The 19527-nt window shown below is 40.5% G+C and overlaps 1 protein-coding gene across 7 annotated transcripts in view; it reads left to right on the forward strand.

The window, feature by feature from the left end:
• Nucleotides 1-19527, forward strand: part of IQUB (IQ motif and ubiquitin domain containing) — a 49722-nt gene that overhangs the window by 10102 nt on the left and 20093 nt on the right. For all 7 annotated transcript variants that reach the window (XM_065555711.1, XM_042843999.2, XM_042843993.2 and 4 more), the window contains 2 exons: nucleotides 1899-2109; nucleotides 8099-8274. In XM_065555711.1, coding sequence (XP_065411783.1) covers nucleotides 1899-2109; nucleotides 8099-8274 — 387 coding nt within the window. The remainder of the gene's footprint in view (nucleotides 1-1898; nucleotides 2110-8098; nucleotides 8275-19527) is intronic.

The following is a 19527-nucleotide window of genomic DNA, read 5'->3' on the forward strand; positions in this document are numbered from 1 at the left end:
ACCTGCAGTTTGTTTTAGTATGGTCTTTAACAGCCCTTACAGAAATTATTAAAGGATGTGCAAATGGAATTATGCAGCTAATTTTAGTTGCATTTTCCAGTTTTCCCTTGGAAGGTAGGCATTTTTGAAGATTTCTTCCATAATACTACAAGCCAGTTTTGGTGTTTGTGAAAGCACATGTAACTCCATTTAATCAATGGTGTTATGTCTGTTTACGCTAGGTCTGAATTTTTGGCCCCATAATTTATTATATTGTTAAAACTTGCAAGCTGGCATATACAGTGCTGTATCTTGCTCTTTGTTAATATAACTGAGATTCTGTGGAAAGCTGGTTATCTGAACTTCTCTAGAACATGTATCTCTACTGGATGTACTTACTTATCATCTTGTTAATAAATATTTGAATTCTGCATATCTATATCCTCTCATCCGAGTGCATTTACTAGAGAGAAAAAATTCTAGTCTTTGTTTCTGTTTTCTGATAAACGCCATACAATCAACCCTTTAAAAACAAACAAAAAGATCAGCATTGTACCTGAAAAACTCTTACAATTTATCTACTCTACCATAAATTTAGTTCATTCATTGTGGGGAAGCTGAACTGGGTGAGCAGTCCTGTAGGGTTACATGATGTAGTGGAATCTGCTGAGAGTCTCCTTAGGATTCATGTTCTTCTCAGTCCCATTGCAGGTCCCCTTGTGCTGCAAGTTCTTGTCGTCTATCCGCAAGCTAGCTATCACATTTAGAGCCAAACTCCATATCCCTAATCCCTTCCCCAGGCTGACTGCATGTTTCCTTAGGTGTACAGGTGCCAGCTTCAATTTGCTGGTTTTTGTCTCCTCGGGTCTACTAAAGGGTCTCCTTAGACCAGGGATCGGCAATCTTTGGCACGTGGCCCATCAGGGAAATCTGCAGGCGGGCCGGGACGGTTTGTTTACCTGCAGTGGCCACAGGTTCGGCCGATCGCAGCTCCCACTGGCCGCGGTTCGCCGTTTCAGGCCAATAGGGGCTGCGGGAAGCAGCATGGGCTGAGGGATGTGCTGGCCGCCGCTTCCCGCAGCCCCCATTGGCCTGGAACGGCGAACCGCGGCCAGTGGGAGCTGCGATCGGCCGAACCTGTGGCCACTGCAGGTAAACAAACCGTCCCGGCCCGCCTGCAGATTTCCCTGACGGGCCGTGTGCCAAAGATTGCCGATCCCTGCCTTAGACTGATATTTGCACCAAGAACTTCTTTACTTTTGGAGATCTTCAGCAGCAAACTCTATCCTCTACTGTCTGTCCCCATCTGTCATGGCAAATCTGTTTACCCAAACTGATGGTGGTGTCTGCATTGTGAGATTCTTTTGCATATATTAAGGAAATAAATTAACAAATGCAAAGAGAATTTTAAAAGGTTATGTATCAACAACCAGGACTGCTCTCTTACTTTAATACCCTGAACATAAACCTGGGTAGTCTCACTTTAACTACTAGTTCACAAACAAAATATAGTTGATTTTCCATTAAATTTCCACTTTCTCTCAAAGTGTAAAAGGCCAATTTCTCAAGTATATTTACCTAAGTTGTACCCATTGCACATGCTATTGCACATTTTTATCTATTATTATTTGTATTACTGTAGCACCTAGGAGCCACAGTCGTGGATCAGGACCCCATTGTGCTATGCACTGCACAAACACAGAACAAAAAGTCCCTGCCTCAGAGCTTACAATCTATGTATAAGACAACAGAGCGATACAGACAGATGGGGGAGTACAAGGAAACAATGAGACAGTATTGATCAATATAGGAGGCAGTGGTTTCAGCAATTTCTAACAAATTTCTCTTCTACTTAAAACAAAATTTCTCGCATTGTACTTTAAATGGATAATTATTCATCTGTTTTATACTCTATTTAGATAATAGTATTACAGAAATATTTCCGACGATGGCATGCCATAAATGTTGTACAGAAGTTAAGAGAAGAAAAAAGGTTGCGGTTAGAATGGGAGGCACAAGAAGAGTTAAGGAAAAAAAGAGAGAAGGAAGAAAGATTGAGAAGGGAGCATGAGCGAAGATTGAATCCTAAAACAAAGGAAGACTTTGAACTACTTTACCATGCTTTAGAATGTAAGTTTTTCTTAGAGGCATTCTCAAATTGTCTCAGGCCTCAAATGTAGGTTTTGTTAAAAACAAACTTTTACAGAGCCCTGATGTCAGTGGAAATGTTTCCATTACTTTTTTCAGTTTGCAATGGAAGTACTTTAAAAATGAAGTACTTTAAAAAGTAAATTACTATCTAGCAGCCAAATATTTTCAGTTTCATATTAGGAAGTAATCAGGTTACCAAATACAGCTGATAATTGTGTTGTCTGATAGATTTACTGTTGTCTTCATCCATTTGTTTTGCTAACTCCAGTTTAGGGTGACTAGACGGGATGAAGAAAATATCGGGACACTTGGAGGGGAGGGGGCGGTGGGATTAAAAAAAGAAAATGGAGGCCCGCCGGCGGAGCAAAAAAAAAAAAACAGGAGTGCAAAATATTGGGACAAATTGCATCCCGACCAAACATCGGTCGGGACGCGGGACAAACTCCTAAATATCGGGACAGTCCCGATTTTATCAGGATGTCTGGTCACTCTACTCCAGTTGGAGGAACTGGAATGTTTGTTTGTTTGTTTGTAATGCAATAAGGTTAACATAACTGTGATGCACTTAAATAGCTGAAAATAAATCCATACAAAATGCAGATTTAATGTCCGTAGTTCAGAATTAACTGCCAGTATGTGATATTTTAGCCAAAACTCAAAAGACAAATACACATGTCCTTAATCCCCTCTCATCCTCTGATGTCCTTTTAATCTTATTTTTCTTCCCCTCTCCTCTTTTATTTCCCTCTGACGATTTACTGAACTTGTTCTTAGTATCCTGCACGTGAGTCTTCTGAGTCTTATCCCCCACTGAAATGAATCATATCTTCTAGTATAGACAAGACCTTTATAATTTTCCCTTGCAATAACATGAAGTAGGTGCTGCAGAGAGATACCTGCTATAACAGCAATAGGAGAATGACCTGAACATACAGATATTACATGGAGAATATCAGTGCATATCTTTCTGAAGAAAAACAATATCTAAAAACTGGCCTTGTGCAAATGTTGTCATATAATGAAACTACCGGAATTCCTCTAAAATGTCTCACATTGAATAAGACTCTTGTGGTCTGTTGGTAGCCTCTGATAACATTACTTCTGTGGCTCAAGTGGTGATGGGGACAGCCTTGTCTAGTGAACTGAACTCAAAATAGGGAGCTAAAAACTCTTGAGTTCTACTTGCATCTGTTCCACTAATTCTGCCACAATTCAAGAGTCTGAAAGGATAAACTGCAGTTCAAGTGCCAAGTAGTATTGATATTATTGGCCACAATTTTCAAAAATGAGTAGTGATTGTGGGTGTTTTGGGGCAGCCAATATGAAAGACCTTCAAGTGGCCTGATTTTCAGAGTGTAAGTGTGCAGCACTTTCTTAAACCAGGCTTCTGAAAGATGTGTGACAGGTTAGCTACCCAAAAATTGAGGACTCAAAAATCGCAAGTCATTTTGAAAAGCTTGGCCATTTATTGTTAGTGCTTATGTTTGGAATCTGGAGCCCCATAGCATTTATTTTAAAACCTGTTTCATAATTAGCAATGTGACCCAGTCCACTTGGTTTTCTTTTAAGAGGCTTATTTGAGATAGAACCAACAAAGATCAGAGTTGAAATCCTGAATGAATCTTTCTATTTTTAGATTTGAAACTTGTGGTTATATAAGTGTTTCTATTGTTTAGTTAAAATACCATCTGCTTCACAAATAAAATCCTTAGCTGTGCAAGTTGAGGAATGTAACACAAGAAGTTTGTGCCAGTACAAACAATGTAAAAGAAAATTTCATTACTTGAAATGTCTTTAACGTCATATGTTGGAAAGAAATCAGTCATTATATAAATTATTGACCGTTTGCTTTTGTTGTTGGTTTGTTGACTAGTTGCTTCTCTATACAGTGACCTGCAGTCATTTGCCTCATTATAACAGAGCTTACTGATTCTAGGAACCACTTTTTTTTCTACCTGCAGCTAGAAGTACTTTCACATTCTTACAGTGTCAACAGACTATACAAGCTAAATCACTGTGACAGTAATAGAATGAGATTACTGTCCTCTAAAGATCTGTGAAGGACATTGCTAGTGATCACAACAAGGGTGGTTTGTTACAGGGTCAGCCAGAACTGGCTAGAATTGTTGTCAGTTTTGGGGGTTTTTTTTAGCCTGAATAGTAAACAAGCTCTATTTTATATAATATATATAATATTTTAGTAAGGCGATTTTATTATTAAAATGTAAAATGAGCACATGGGAATAGTTAAAGACTGGAGATTCCTCAATATCTGTAAAGCAGTTACACTACAAGGTGCATTTTTAAGCTAGTTGCCTATTCCCAGTGAATCAATAGGTGAATCTAGACAATTCCAGTAACTGTATCTAAACACCTTTTAGTCTCTTAAACACAACCTTGCTTACTATATTTATTAGTTTTGTCTTTTAAATTGCTGCCTCCTTGTGGTATATGAAGCTTTGGGCTATGCAATGCTATTATTGACTAAAATGGCTGCTCTTAGAAGTATCTTGGGATACTGTGAACTTTTCAGGCAGCCTAGCATTAAAACCATAGCGAAAGGAGCCTTAAGGAAATGAGCTGAAATATTCTAAAATGGAAAAAGCATAAGGTACTGGAGATAAGAAGTGAATAAACCTTTTCTTTGTGCAGCTTTTTCCTGGGATAGGGTATTATGTTAGATTTTCTCCCCCCACCCCAAGTATGCATTATATACTGTTTTCTTGACATGTATGCTTTGTTGTGTAACTGTTTTGGAATAGGTTTCATGTATGCAAAGAATTCTTAACTTTGCAACAACAACAACAAAAATCTTACAAAGAAAATTCTAGATTGATTATATAATACATAAAGAAAAGTCACTATCTCATTTTAAAACATTTTGATGTTGTTAAGAACAGAAAGAAGTTTATAAGTGTGTGTGTGTGTGTGTGTGTATCAGCATTTATACACTGTGGTAATGGGCAGTACAAAACAAGCCAAGATAGATGTGCATGTGCATATTATACCTAGCACGGGACATACAAGGCAATAAGAAGAGGTTCTATAAATATATTAGGAGCAACAAAAAGGCAAAGGAAAGTGCAGGCCCACTACTTAGCAGGAAAGGAGAGCTAATAATGGATAACATCAAGAAGTTTGAGGTTATTAATGCCTATTTTGCTTCAGCCTTCACTAAAAAGGTTAACTATGACCACATATTTAACACAATTAATATTGACAACAAGGGAGAAGAACGCAAGCCAGAATAGGGAAAGAACAGGTTAAAGAATATTTAGGGCCTGATGAAATTCATCCTAAGCTACTTTAAGGAACTATCTGAAGCAGTCTTGGAACCAATTAGCAATTATCTTTGAGAACTCATGGTTGAGGTCCCAGAGAAGAGGAGAAGGGCAAACTTAGTATCTGTGTTTAAAAAGGGGAACAAAAAGGATCCAGGGAATGTACACCAGCCTGCCTAACTTCAATATTGGGAAAGATACTGGAACAAATTATTAAACAATCAATTTGTAAGGACCTAGAGGATAATAGGATTATAAGCAATAGCCAGCCTGCATTTGTCAAGAGCAAATCATGCCAAAGCAACCTAATTTCCTTATTTGACAGGGTTACTGGCCTAGTGGATGCAGGGAAACTGTAAACATGATATATCTTGATTTTTAGTAAGGCTTTTGGCACAGACACACATGACATTCTCATAAGCAAACTAGGGAAATATGGTCTAGATGAAATTACTATAAGATGAGTGCATAGCTGGTTGAAAGACTAATCAAAGAGTAGTTATCAATGGTTCACTGTCAAACTGCATACAAGTGTCTAGTGGGGTCTTGCAGGAGTCTGAACTAGGTCCAATACTATTTAGTATTTTCAGTAATTGCTTACATACTGTAGTGGAGTGAACACTTATAAAATTTGCCCATGACACCCAGCTGGGAGGGGTTGCAGGTACTTTGGAGAACAGGGATAGAATTCAACTCAACCTTGAAAAATTAGAGAAGTGGTCTGAAATCAACAAGATGAAATTCAGTAAATACAGGTGCAAAGTACTTCACTGAGGAAAGAAAACTCAAATGCACAACTGCAAAATTGGGAATAATTGGGTAGGTGATAGTACTGCTGAAAAGGATCTGGGAGTTACAGTGGATTACAAATGGAATGTGAATTAACAATGTGATGTAGTTGCCTAAAAAGGCTAATATTCTGGGGTATATTAACAACTGTGTTGTGTGAAAGACAGAAGAGGTAATTGTCCCACTCTACTTGGCACTGGTGAGGCTGGAGCTGGAGTGTTGTGTCCAGTTCTGGGTGCCACACTAGGAATAATGTGGACAAATTGGAGAGAGTTAATAGAAAACCAACAAAAATGATAAAACCTTTAGAAAACCTGACCTATGAGAAAAGGTTAAAAAACAAACAAACCCTGAGCATCTTTAATCTTGAGAGAAGAAGACTTGAGGGGGAATTTGATAACAGTCTTCATATATGTTAAAGGCTGTTATAAAGAGATCAAGGATCAATTGTTTTCCATGTCCACTGGGCGTAGGACAAGAAGTAATGGGCTTAATCTGCATCAGGGAAGATTTAGGTTAGATATTGGAAAACACTTTATAATTATAAGGATAATTAAGCACTGGAATAGGCTTCCAAGGGAGATGGAGGAATCCCCATCATTAGAGGTTTTTAAGAACAGGTTGGACAAACAGCTGTCAGGGTTGATCTAACCTTACTTGGTCCTGCCTCAGTGCAAAGAGCTGGACTATATGCCCTCTCAAGGTCCCATCCAGCCCAATATTTCTATGATCTCTCTCTCTCTCTCTCTCTCTCTATATATATATATATATATATAGAGAGAGAGAGAGAGAGAGAGAGAATGTAATAGTAGTTTAAACAAGTTAGTACAGTTGCCTCGCTTGTATATTCAAGTGCTGCAGTTGCTCTAACGTTTTGCTGCCTGAGTTTCCACTGTTTGTTTTTTTGATAATGTGGTTCTAGGAGTCAGAAGGCCAGATTCTCAGTTGTGTGATATGATTTACATGCTATCATTGCTTTTATCTCATGATTTTGGTGCACAATATCTATGTTCAGGGATCAAACTATTGGGGGGAGGGAGGAAGGAGGAGGAAATATTGGTATTTTACCTAGGTTTGCCCACAAATGGAACTCTTCCCACTTTACAGTATATTCTGTAAATGTTCAAAACAGGATCATGAGTCCTCAGCTGAGCTCCCCATTGGTGGACTCCTTGGGCTTGGCTTCCTCTGAAAAGGATTCAAATAAATGCATGGACTCTGCTGGACTGTCTGGGCTTGACTCCACCTCAGTGGGTATTTGATGTCCCTAGGTTCCTTGGGCTTGACGTCTTAATTGGACAGAAATGGTAGGACTCTAAGCATCAACACTAATGGTGCCAAAATGAGATATCACTTCTAGTAACTTGGGCAGATGTTCATAATATAAGTTTTTTGATTTCTTATATGCTTTGATCAGCAATGAGACAGTTAATATTGGTTTTTAAACTGTCATTGGACATCTGCCTTAATACCTCATTGAAATTAACTGGAATTGTTCACACTTTTCAGAACTATTGTTTCAGGCTTTCTGCAAACTCAGGGAGAATTTGTTTTTTTCAGTTACACTTGATTCATGTTTTGAAGATTTTCTTCACAACTGTAAGGCCTAGGGATCTTTTCTTAATAAAATTTTAGATTGTGGAGCACAAGGTGGCAGTTCTGGAGAGATGAATGTACATAGCATATCTATATCATAATTTGATCCATCTCTGTGCTGTTTAATTTGCATGAAAAATGTGCATAACTAACTTTAAAATGTACAAGTCATTTGTTAGGAAACTGAAAGTTTGGCATTAAACATTGAAAAATAAATACATATTAACAGAATGTGAAAGCAAAAATGTCCAGCTGGTACACTTTTAGAAGTTTTAAAATCCATATTTTTTTAATTACTATAGTATGGAGGCAGGAGGAGATTGAGCGCATTAACAACACTCTCACTGGAGCAGAAAGAAAGGCAGCCCTCTGTGCACTTCTAGAACAAGAGACACAGCTGATTGCTTCCATTGGGAGACACAAACTAAATGCAGATGAAGAGAACCAGCAAAAAGCAATACTGTTCTTTTTGGATAAGGTCAGTGAAGTAATTGCAGTCTGAACATGAATGTACCCAAAGTTCAAAAACCTAATATCATTTACAAACTAGCAGACAAAAGTAAACCACTGTAACTAGCTTGACCAGTTATGCATAGTGCAGACATTCGCATGTTTGTCAGAGAATAGAATTGCCTCATTAGTTACAGTTTTTAAGTCTTTATTCATGTTGGTACAATTTAATGAACACTTCATTTTCTCCAAGCACAGAGTTCAAGCTGCCACTTACTTCATAGCTTATCTAGTTATTTGAAGAGATATGAGAACAATGCATCATGTAACCTACCATCTGTGCTTCACTCTAGGCACAGCAAGATATAAGTATATTATAATAATGACATTAACTCTGAGTTGATGAATTTTGCCTTATAAGAATATTCTGCATAAAGGACCTAATTCTGCTCTTAGACATCAGTGATACTAAGTCAGGCCCTAACAGAATGCATATAATTTTAGAGCTGACACAGGGTGTCAGGATAATGTGTGCTATTTTAGTTTTTGCACAGTACAGTATAAGTTATTATCATGTAGGAACCCATACATGAAAAGTAGTTACTTTAAATGCATTATCTTTTTTTGAAACTTTAAATAACTCTGCCAATTAATTTCTCTCTCCAAAATACCCAGTGTCACTAATCAAAACTAATGAATAAGCGCTTGATCCTGCCTTCTGATATACTGTATGAGCTACTGTGTATCTTGAAAAATCAGTTACTGCATTTTGTCAAAACGTGCCTTAGGTGCCTCTAAAATTTCATTTTGTTTGCTGGGTAGGGGTGTGTGTGTGTGTTTGTGTGTAAGCATAAGACAAAGAACAAAGGTTGCCAGGTGTCCGGTTTTCGACCAAAAAGTCCAGTCAAAAAGGGACCTGTACAGTGTCCAGTCAGGTGTAGGGACACCAAAAGTCCAGTTACTACAGGTGTGCGTGCAGGAGGTGTGTGGGGGGTAGGCACAGGATCATCAACCTGTGCCAGCCCCTGCTCAGAGAGGGCCACCTCGTACCTGTCTCTCATGGGCAGGCAGGCTCCAGGTCAGGAGCTGCAGCTCCCATCCCAGCCCCAGAGCAGAGGGAGCCCAGATGAGGGAGGGAGGTGGAGAGGATCGAGTGATGAGGAAGTGTGGGCGGGGGAGAGGAGCAAGCAGGGGGTGGGGGCTGGAGGAAGAGGTGGAGAAGGGGCAGGGCCTCAAGAGAAGAGGTGAAGCAGGTGGCAGGGCCTCGGGGGGAAGAGGTGGGGCAGGTTCTGGCACTCCTGCTGTAGTGCCCTGTTTTCAGAAAATAGAAAGTTGACAACCCTACAAAGAACTGGCCAAACCAATTTAAATGAAATGTTTGGCGGGGGGGTGGGGGGGAGCAAATAAAATGTATTTGGAGTGGGGCACTGAATGGCAAATTTCAGCATCAAGCAAATTAAAATGACAAAATTATAAATTCCTCAAAAACAAGGTTGATAGTGGAATTTGAAACTCCAAAGTGACCTATACACTTTTTTTTTTTTCAAAAATGACTATTGGATGCATTTAACAATCAGCAAATTTATTATATAGTGATGTCTCCTTTTTCTCTTCACTTAAGTTCCCATCATGCTGGTTAACTAAATAAAAAACAAATGTCCTTCATATAAGATACTTGGTTCTGAGCTGTTCACAGTATCTGTAAGACTTCTTGTAGTAAAAATAAAGAAACAAATCTACAGAGCCAGATGTGTACCCAGAAGCCTCCTCCTACAAGACAGGCCCAAAAAAGAAACCAACAGAACTCCACTGGCCATCACCTACAGTCCTCAGCTTAAACCTCTCCAACGCATCATCAGTGATCTACAACCCATCCTGGACAATGATCCTTCACTTTCACAGACCTTGGGAGGCAGGCCAGTCCTCGCCCACAGACAACCCGCCAACCTTAAGCATATTCTCACCAGCAACCACGCACCGCACCGTAACAACTCTAACTCAGGAACCAACCCATGCAACAAACCTCGATGCCAACTCTGCCCACATATCTAAACCAGCAACACCATCACAGGACCTAACCAGATCAGCTACAACATCACCGGCTCATTCACCTGCACGTTCACCAATGTTATATATGCCATCATGTGCCAGCAATGCCCCTCTGCTATGTACATTGGCCAAACTGGACAGTCACTACGCAAGAGGATAAATGGACACAAGTCAGATATCAGGAATGGCAATATACAAAAACCTGTAGGAGAACACTTCAACCTCCCTGGCCACACAATAGCAGATGTAAAGGTAGCCATCTTACAGCAAAAAAACTTCAGGACCAGACTCCAAAGAGAAACTGCTGAGCTTCAGTTCATTTGCAAATTTGACACCATCAGATCAGGATTAAACAAAGACTGTGAATGGCTATCCAACTACAGAAGCAGTTTCTCCTCCCTTGGTGTTCACACCTCAACTGCTAGCAGAGCACCTCACCCTCCCTGAATGAACTAACCTGGTTATCTCCATACTGATTTATACCTGCCTCTGGAAATTTCCATTACTTGCGTCTGATGAAGTGGGCATTCACCCACGAAAGCTTATGCTCCCAGTACTTCTGTTAGTCTCAAAGGTGCCACAGGACCCTCTGTTGCTTTTTACAGATTCAGACTAACACGGCTACCCCTCTGATACTTAATAACTCTTTATAACCACAGATTACCTAGGAGTTTTGGCTCAGGAGAAGAATGACTTGTTAGCTGCTCTTTGCTCTCAACATTTTATTCTGCAGGAACCAGACATAGTAGTGATTCCCAGTGCAGCACAGGCTGCAGCTGCCAGACATTCCTGCCTCTTAGTTGGAAGGAAGGATTTACTTGTGGTTCAATGCACAGCACAGAAAGTCAGGAGAGCTTGGGTGACATCTTGGCCTCATTGAACTCAGTGTCAAAACTCTCACTGACTTCAGTGGGGGCAGGATTTCATCCCTGGATTTTATTACAGTCTGACTTTAGGAAGGTAACTTAACCATTCTGTCTCTCAGTTTTCTCATTTGTAAAATGGGGATGATACTTACCTAATAGAGATGACATAAAGATATGTTAATGTTAAGGCTCAGCATGACGCTCTTAGAAATCTTCATTACTAAGAGATGTAGTAATATTCTGTTCCTTTCTACAAATGGATCAGAAAAGCTTAAACAGCTGTGAAGGACGGAGAAGTACTAAGGTAGTAGTGTGACAACCATAATACTGCATGAAGTTGGCAGACACTCTTCAGTGTTTTTCTGATCCAATTTGGGGCAAGTGGAGAAGAGATTCTTTGGGATGACCTCAGCCCTATTATGGGAACAGGAGAGAATGTTTGGGCCAAGTGAAGACCTTTTGAAACTTAGCAGAGGTTACCTAAGAAGTGGATGTGGTAAGGAGAGAAAATGTGAAAAGGGAGAGGAGGATTTTTAGTAGAATTTCAACAAATGAAGAGATGAGAGGAAGGAACAAAAAGATATCTAAAATGTATAATAAACCATACTGATAGAAGATGTAGACAGGAAAGAGAAAAATAATATGAAAAGTGAGACAGAATCAGAAGAGAGAATCAGAGAGAACAGGTGAAAGAAAATAAATGGAAAACCTAAAAAATGATTAAACATTACAAAAAAATTAGTTTGTTGGAAACCTACTTACAGGGAACACTGATACAAGGATATAAAAACGGGGAAAGTACAACGAAGAAATCAAGGAGAGAGAGAGAGAGATGTTGTTAATCTTAATTTTTTTATACAACATTTGCTGCTAAAGCTTTGGGGTAAATTTTATCTTACAATTGTTTTATGTGGCTACTATTGATACTTTATGTAAATTTACATAATATGGAATTTTGTGGAATCTAACACTATCAGACAGATTATTTGGCATTTTGTTATATGTAAAGCTTATTGAAAAGATAAAAGTAAAGAATTTCCTGGGAGACATACAGATTTGTGATCAGCATTGGTCTGCATTATAAAATTCTCCTTGGTTTTGTTGCTTGCATTATCAGAAATAATGTACTTGTACTTTTACTTAACTAGAGGAATTCTTACATTATTTTTTAAGACCAAGCTGACAGTGAGTCCAAGTGCAGTAAATCTAAAGATTTCATTAAATGGTAGATGGGACATTAGATGGGGAAGGGTCTTAGTTACTACAGAGAATTCTTTCCCAGGCATCTGGCTGGTGGGTCTCAAAATGTTCAGGGTCTAACTGATCTCAATATTTGGAGTCAGGAACGAATTTCCCCCGCCCAGATAAGATTGGCAGAGACCCTGGGTTTTTTTGTTTTCATTTGCAGCCTGGGGCATAATTCACTTGCTGGTTTGAACTAAAGTAGATGGTAGATTCTCTGTAGCTTGATTTAAATCAAGATTTGAAGAGTTCAGTAAAAGACAGGGCCTTAGTGCCATTTTCTATGACCAACTCTAGATTTTGAGAACCAAATTTTCCAAAGATAGAAGTCTTCTTACATATGAAGAAATGTATGCATAATTGCATGACTGCCATATTGTGTGCCGACTCCATGGATGCTCCGGGGCTGGAGCACCCATGGGGAAAAATCAGCGGGTGCTCTGCACCCACCGGCAGCCAAGTTCCCCCTCCTTGCCTCCTTCTCCCCTCCCCAGCATGCTGCATCCCTGCTCCTCCCCCTCCTTCCCAGTGCTTCCTGCTCCCCCACCGCCTAACAGCTGTTTGGCGGCGCTTAAGACTTTCCAGGAGAGAGGGGGAGGAGCAGGGAAGCGGCACACTCAGGGGAGGAGGTAGAGAAGAGGCAGGGCAGGGGCGGGGACTTGGGGAAAGAGGGTGGAATGGGGGGGGAAAGGGAGTGGGGTTGGGGTGAGAAAAGGTGGGGGTGGGGTAGGACAGAGGGGAAGTCGGCGCCTAAAATGGCTGCTTATGTACTTTGGTTGCACAGACAGCTGTGTGGGCAAAAGGGAAGTCAGGCTCTTAATTATCTGCATGTGAGTCTAGTTGCTGGTTTACTCATGTAACCGCTTGCATTTTTGTGCCTGTGCTTCCATGATCCATGTGTTGATAATGTGGTCCTAGGAATCAGAAAGCCAGATTCTCAGATAGAGTAACTCTGCATACTTTGACTTCAGCAGACATATGCTGATTTACATTAGGTGAAAATCTGGGCCAGAGTTTGTCGTCATCCGTTTTTATCCAGTGTAAGACTTCAGAGGTGGTGAAGACCTAATCTTCCCCTTAAGTAGAAATAGGGTTGCCAACTTTCTAATTGAACAAAACCAAATACGCTTGCTCCACCCCCTACCCTGCCCATTCCCTGAGGCTCTGTCCCTGTCCCGCCCCTTCTCCAAGGCCCCGGCCCCCGCTCATTCCATTCTCCCACCCTCCCCCCATCACTCACTCTCCCCCACCCTCACTCACTTTCACCAGGCTGGGGTAAGGGGTTGGGATATGGGAGGGAGTGAGGACTCCAGCTGGGGGTGCAGACTCTGTATTGGGGCCGGGGATGAGGGATTTGGGGTGCAGGAGGGGGCTCCAGGCTGGGGCCAAGGGGATAGGGTGCAAGAGGAGGTGCAGGCTCTGGGAGGGAGTTTGGATGTGGGAGGGGGTTCAGGGCTAGGGCAGGGGGTTGGGGTGCAAGAGGGGGTGCGGGCTCTGGGAGGGAGTTTGGGTGCAGGAGGGGGCTCAGGGCTGGGACAGGGGGTTGGGCTGCAGGAAAGGGTTCAGGGTGCAGACTCCAACTGGGTGGCACTTACCTCAGGCGGCCCCCAGAAGTGGACAGCAAGGGGCCGAACTCAAAAGAAATAGTAATATGTAGAGTTAATTTATCCACTTTCAGATGTTACTAGCCTCCTACAAAACAGAAGTATTTCAATATAACTTTCAAATGTTTGAATTTTGGTTGCAGTTTAATATCTTTAACTGAAAACAAAGCATAGCAATAATGTATGAAGCAAATACTTCATGCTATTCAATGTCTCTCTTTTTTTTTGCTGAACGTAGAATTCTGTTGAGTTCTCAAGTTAACATTTATGAACTGACGCAAGAGAACTGCTCAGCTGATACTGATTAGATAATATATTTGACCTTTCTCATTATGAACAGCTAATTTGAAATGTTGATGGGAATTAGTAGGTGAGTCTATAAAACTCTTCAAAATTGGTGTATGCTGTAGGCTCACTCAATATTGCTCTTTTTCAAGATGCAAAAATCAGGATACTTGCTAAGTAAAGTCATGGAATTGGTATCAAAAGCATGAGTTTTAACCTTTTCAGTCTCCTCTCTGAGCATTAATACCGCTAAAAAATGAGTGATCTATATTACTTCTGCTTTTTAATGTTAAGTCTATTTAGTGCTCAGACAGTGGCTCTCTAATGAAATATTACACTGCTTCGTCCCCAGCAGAGTTTACAGCCACTTTGGAATGTAGGCTTTCAGTCTAAACCCATTATATTCTCCCCCCCTTGCAGACCCCTCTTTTTTTAAGTGTAAGGAGATTGTTCCCAAATATCATCTCGTGTATTTTAGTTTCTACTTGTATGCCGAGGAGCTCCTTAGTTAACTCAGGAGAGCAAAGAAAAAGGCTATTCCTTCAGAGTACCCTGATTTGTGGCAGGGAGTGGGGAGCTGAGATCAGCAAATGCATTTTATTTCCCATTATCTTTTGTTCCTTTCTCCCTCTTCCCCCCAAATGGTTATGTTTCTGGAGCATCTTTATGTGTGATTGAGTTTATGAATAACTTTTTGTTTTAATTTCTATATTGTGAGTCTGTGGCAAAGTCGTCTTCGGTTTTTGATGTTTTAAGTGAAGAATTAGTGAGTTTTCCCCCACTATTGTTTTATTCTTTGTGGTTTTTCTTTTGTTTGGAATGTTTAGGAGTATGAGTTTTCTTCATCGTTATTTCCCTTCTATCAGACACTGACGTAATGAGAGTCAGAATTCCTGCCTTTTGTGTTTTTAGTGTTAGGGTAGATGAAAGGTTTCCTTGTGGGGAAAATGATGTGGGTCAGGGAGTTGGCAGGTGATTCTCAAGAATGGCAAAAGTTTCCTGGTTTTAGGTTTCTTTAGCAAATAACTTTGACTCACATTGTGAAGAGTTCATGTGGCTAGAGTGAAACAGGTAGCATAGGCTCTTCCTGCATGAGTTTTTGAATGGATAATGTTAGGTCTGTTTTGAATAACTTCACTTTACTTCTTGATCGTTGTGTGGAATGTTATCCAGACATTGGTGTGGATCACTGAAATCTGGTTGGCTGATGATGCAGAGGTCCAGTTTGGCATGGCTGGTTCCAGGTAGATATTGAATGCTTCACCTACCTCATGGTGAATGAAAGGGAGGTGCAGTGTAACTGTAGAAATGCATGAGATAAACCGGTATCTGCAGTAGGTTATTTGAACATCTGGCCATCTCTTATCTTCTCCTATGGCCATGATGCAAGATAAAAGTTTATGGTTCTGCTGGTGTGTGGGCCACATCATATTTAATAGGGAATTTCATGACTGAGTTCTCTGATTTTGTGTCAACACTGATATTGGTGTCCTCACAGATATTGTTCAGATCAGTCAAAGCACAGGATTTCCTGGAAGAATAATTCCTTGAGTTTATTTAAGGTGTGTATGCTGTACACTAAGCATAGGCTTTGATTCAGGTTTGAGCCCCAACCCCTCTTCCATCCACACACAAATCGGTCTGACTCGTGCCAGCAAGCATTCAGGCTCCAGCTCCTAGGACCCTGCTAGGGAGGTGGATCAGAGCCCCACTCCTGCTATGACTCGCATCCAAGCCCTGTCATTTTGCAGTGTGGACACAGGTCAAGCCACAGACCCAAAGGTTTGTGTAGTGCAATATGGACACATTAGCACAACTGTGAAACCCCCCGGTCCAGCAATTGTAAACCCAGGTTTGCAATGTAGTGTGGACGCTCAAACATGGGCTTGGAAACACCGAGTCCCCAAGCCCAAGTACCACAGACCTGGGCTGAGTGTGTAGTGTAGACGTTTCTTTAGCGGGTTGAGGAGAGTGCCCACAGAATGGCCATATTGAAAAATAGTTTTACTCCAGGTAGTCGTGTTGTTGATGAGATGATCCCTGGACAAGGGCTTAGAATATCCTTGTTTTGCTAATCATACAAAACTGGATGCCTCTTGACCCAGGGACCCTGCAGCTTTAGTTTCTGCTCTGGGAAAATGATTGATATTACCAGCTGGATGCTTCTCCTCCTTAGACTGGGAATACCAGTCTTGCTGTTTTGTAGAAACGCTTGTTCTTTTGTGTCCTCACTTGTTGAGGGAATTCCTTGAGAGGAAGTGACTGAGGTTTAGAATGTTGGCATCACTGTTGATTGTGCTTTTTCTGTGGAAAGCCATGTGTTTGATATGGTACAGAAATGCTTCTTTCTTTAATTTCAGAATTTGTGCAGGTTACATATTTATGTCACGATAACCAAAGTGTCCTGGTGAAGAGCTCTGTGTAAGCACGAAAGCTTGTCCCTCTCACCAACAGAAGTTGGTCCAATAAAAGTTATTACTTCACCCACATTGTCTTTATGATAACCTAACAACAGTAATAAATGCCCTTGCGAACATTGGGCTTGATTATTTTAATTCCTTCTTTGTAGGGCTGTCACTTGGGCTTCTCCATCATTTTTGCTTATTCCCAATTCAGTAGCACTGTTAACTACAGTGTTCATATGATACTGCTATGTGGGTTTTTTTACATTTGTCTGCCTCTCACGGACTAGGCCTGACTGCATTATAGGCCTGGTACTTGAACCTTGTACTGACATGTAACTGCAGTCACACCCCATTTGCCATTTAAAGATCACACCATCATATTTGAAGTCTACAGGTGACTGCACTTTTGCTGCAATAGTCTTGGGTGTGAAACTTGTTCCCCTGGGAAATATTTCTCATTTCATCCCTTCCTGCTTCTAAATTTTAATTGTTACAGTGCTTTTAATAGAAACAATGAGGAGTCCTTGTGGCATCTTAGAGACTAATGTATTTTTAGAATGACCTCTCTTGGCCCTCTATTTATTACCTTCCCTTCCAAATCCGTTCTTTCTCTTTTTAAATTGGACTTCCTCATTTGTTGTATGTGTATGTGTTTTAAAAAGGTAATACCTTACAGCAATAAAAAACATAATGTACCCATGAGAGTGCTTCAGGGAGGAGCTATATGACTATTGTATTGTTATTTACTGTTACTCATGGTGTTCATAGTTTTCAGGCTTTGTACTGTTTCTCAACTACCTTTTCTGCGCCTATTCTATGTTGTCCCCCTTTTCTTTTTTTCTCTCTTTTCATGCCTGTGTTCTTGTATTACTCTCCTCTGATGCTCTGCTTTGCTTTTATGTGCTGATAGCAGAGTGCAATTACAGTAGTCCTGCTCTCTGAAGCAATTCAGATAACAGGATTATTGCAAATTCCACATTGCTGCCAGCAAACTAAAAGGCAGGAGAGAGTTGGAAAGAAATCAGGAAGTTTGAAATTTCTGCATCAATCTTGAGTACATGAAAATAAGCCTGAAATCAGAGAGCTTGAGATTCATTCTCAAGCACTGGCAATCTTGCTTTTCATACTGATGACATTAATATTTCTTCAGTGAGGAGCTGCATGTTACATTGAGGTGCATCATTTCATTTTTATAGTACCATTTTACAATATCATTAGAAATTCCAAAATGACAGATTATACCAAGATTTTCATAGTTTCTAATCCTGCTGTTGTAGATTTGGTGACCCGATTTTAGAGACCTTTTGCACTGTATAAAACTGCTAGATCTCTTAAGTATTTTGTAAATTTGTTTCAACTAGCTGTAATCAGCATTTCTTAAAGTGAACCTTGCACTTTAATTCTTCCTGACACAACAAGTCTCAAACTAGGAGAGCCAAAGGTCAAGTTTGTAATTGGGGGGGCGGGGTGGTGGTGGCCAAAAATTGAATGCATATACCAACTGCCTTGGTGTAATATTAGAGAACTGACTGCTTTTTTTGGCATTGGACTCTAATGATACAGGCTAATGTTTTTAAAGGATTTATCGTACCATGCATGCATGAGAAAACAAAGTAATAAACCTTCTGTCATGGTAGAGTAAAAATTGCTTGTTTCCAGTTTTGCAGGAGTTTACCAGCTCTAATTCAAAGATTTAGGATTTCATTATAGAGCCTGTCTTGTTTCCTTTCAGATTTCTTAATCAATTTTGGCTCCAGACCATGAGTTCCAGTTAGCAGTACTTCATTTAATTATAGCCCCACACAATACCTCATTTAATTATAGTTCCATACCTAGTGATGATATAGTTAAGAATCGGTCAAATTTGCAATTATAAAGTTCTATTTTCAATTATTTCTGCTTTTTTGTGCTTACATAACTTGAAAATTAAACTGTTTCTTAAAATAAAGCTTTGCAGGCTTTTATTTCCTAATATGCACTAATCACATTTGTTATATGGCCCCTATTGCCATACTATCAGAGTACCTCACAAATGTCATGAATTTATCCATCAGGTACCTTTGGTGAGACAGAAAATGCCACTGAAATGTCCACCAGCACCTTGCAGATGCTTTGCCAGTTTCCTGACACAGAAGTAAAAGCCACAAGCAAGAGCAGTTCATCAATAGGCACCTCCTCCACATGGCTGGCTCTGGTAGCTGGCAGAGACAGAACACAAGGATTGCTCGGCAGGCAGTGGGCAGCGGAGTTTTTCCCCAGTGCACCACCTTCCTAGGGCTAGAGCAGTGACATTGGTAGGTGCAAGGGCACCAGGCAGTGTGGGATACAGTTACTTTGACTCAGGTCTGTGCATTGCAGTGTGGATGCCAGAGCCTTAGGTTTCAGCATGGGTCAGAAAATTCTTAACCTACTGTTAAAATGCAATGTAGGTGCTCAAGCCCAAGGTTCCTTGACACAGGTCAGCTGACTCAAGTCCCACTAACCCTAGGCTTACATTGCTGTGTAGACATACCCATACTCTTATTCTCTTGAAATGTGAAAGTGGCACTAACACACTTGGATCTAGGAGACAGAGAGCTTGAGGTCCAGCAATAGCAACCCCTATTATAGGGCTTGATCTTCCCCAAGTTTATGAATGGAAAGACAAAAAATGCCAAGAATTACTGTTATCAGAATTATAAATGCTTGACTGATTGACTGCATGTAAGAGAGCAGTATGACTGCTCAGAGCTCCAGTTTGAAACTGCAGAAAAACCTGAGAGTCTCTGGATTAAGTTTAGAAGTATGAGCAACAAGGGTGATGTCGTGGTGGGAGTCTGCTATAGACTAC

The sequence above is a fragment of the Chrysemys picta genome, chromosome 1 (assembly GCF_011386835.1).
Source record: "Chrysemys picta bellii isolate R12L10 chromosome 1, ASM1138683v2, whole genome shotgun sequence".
NCBI lineage: Eukaryota > Metazoa > Chordata > Testudines > Emydidae > Chrysemys > Chrysemys picta.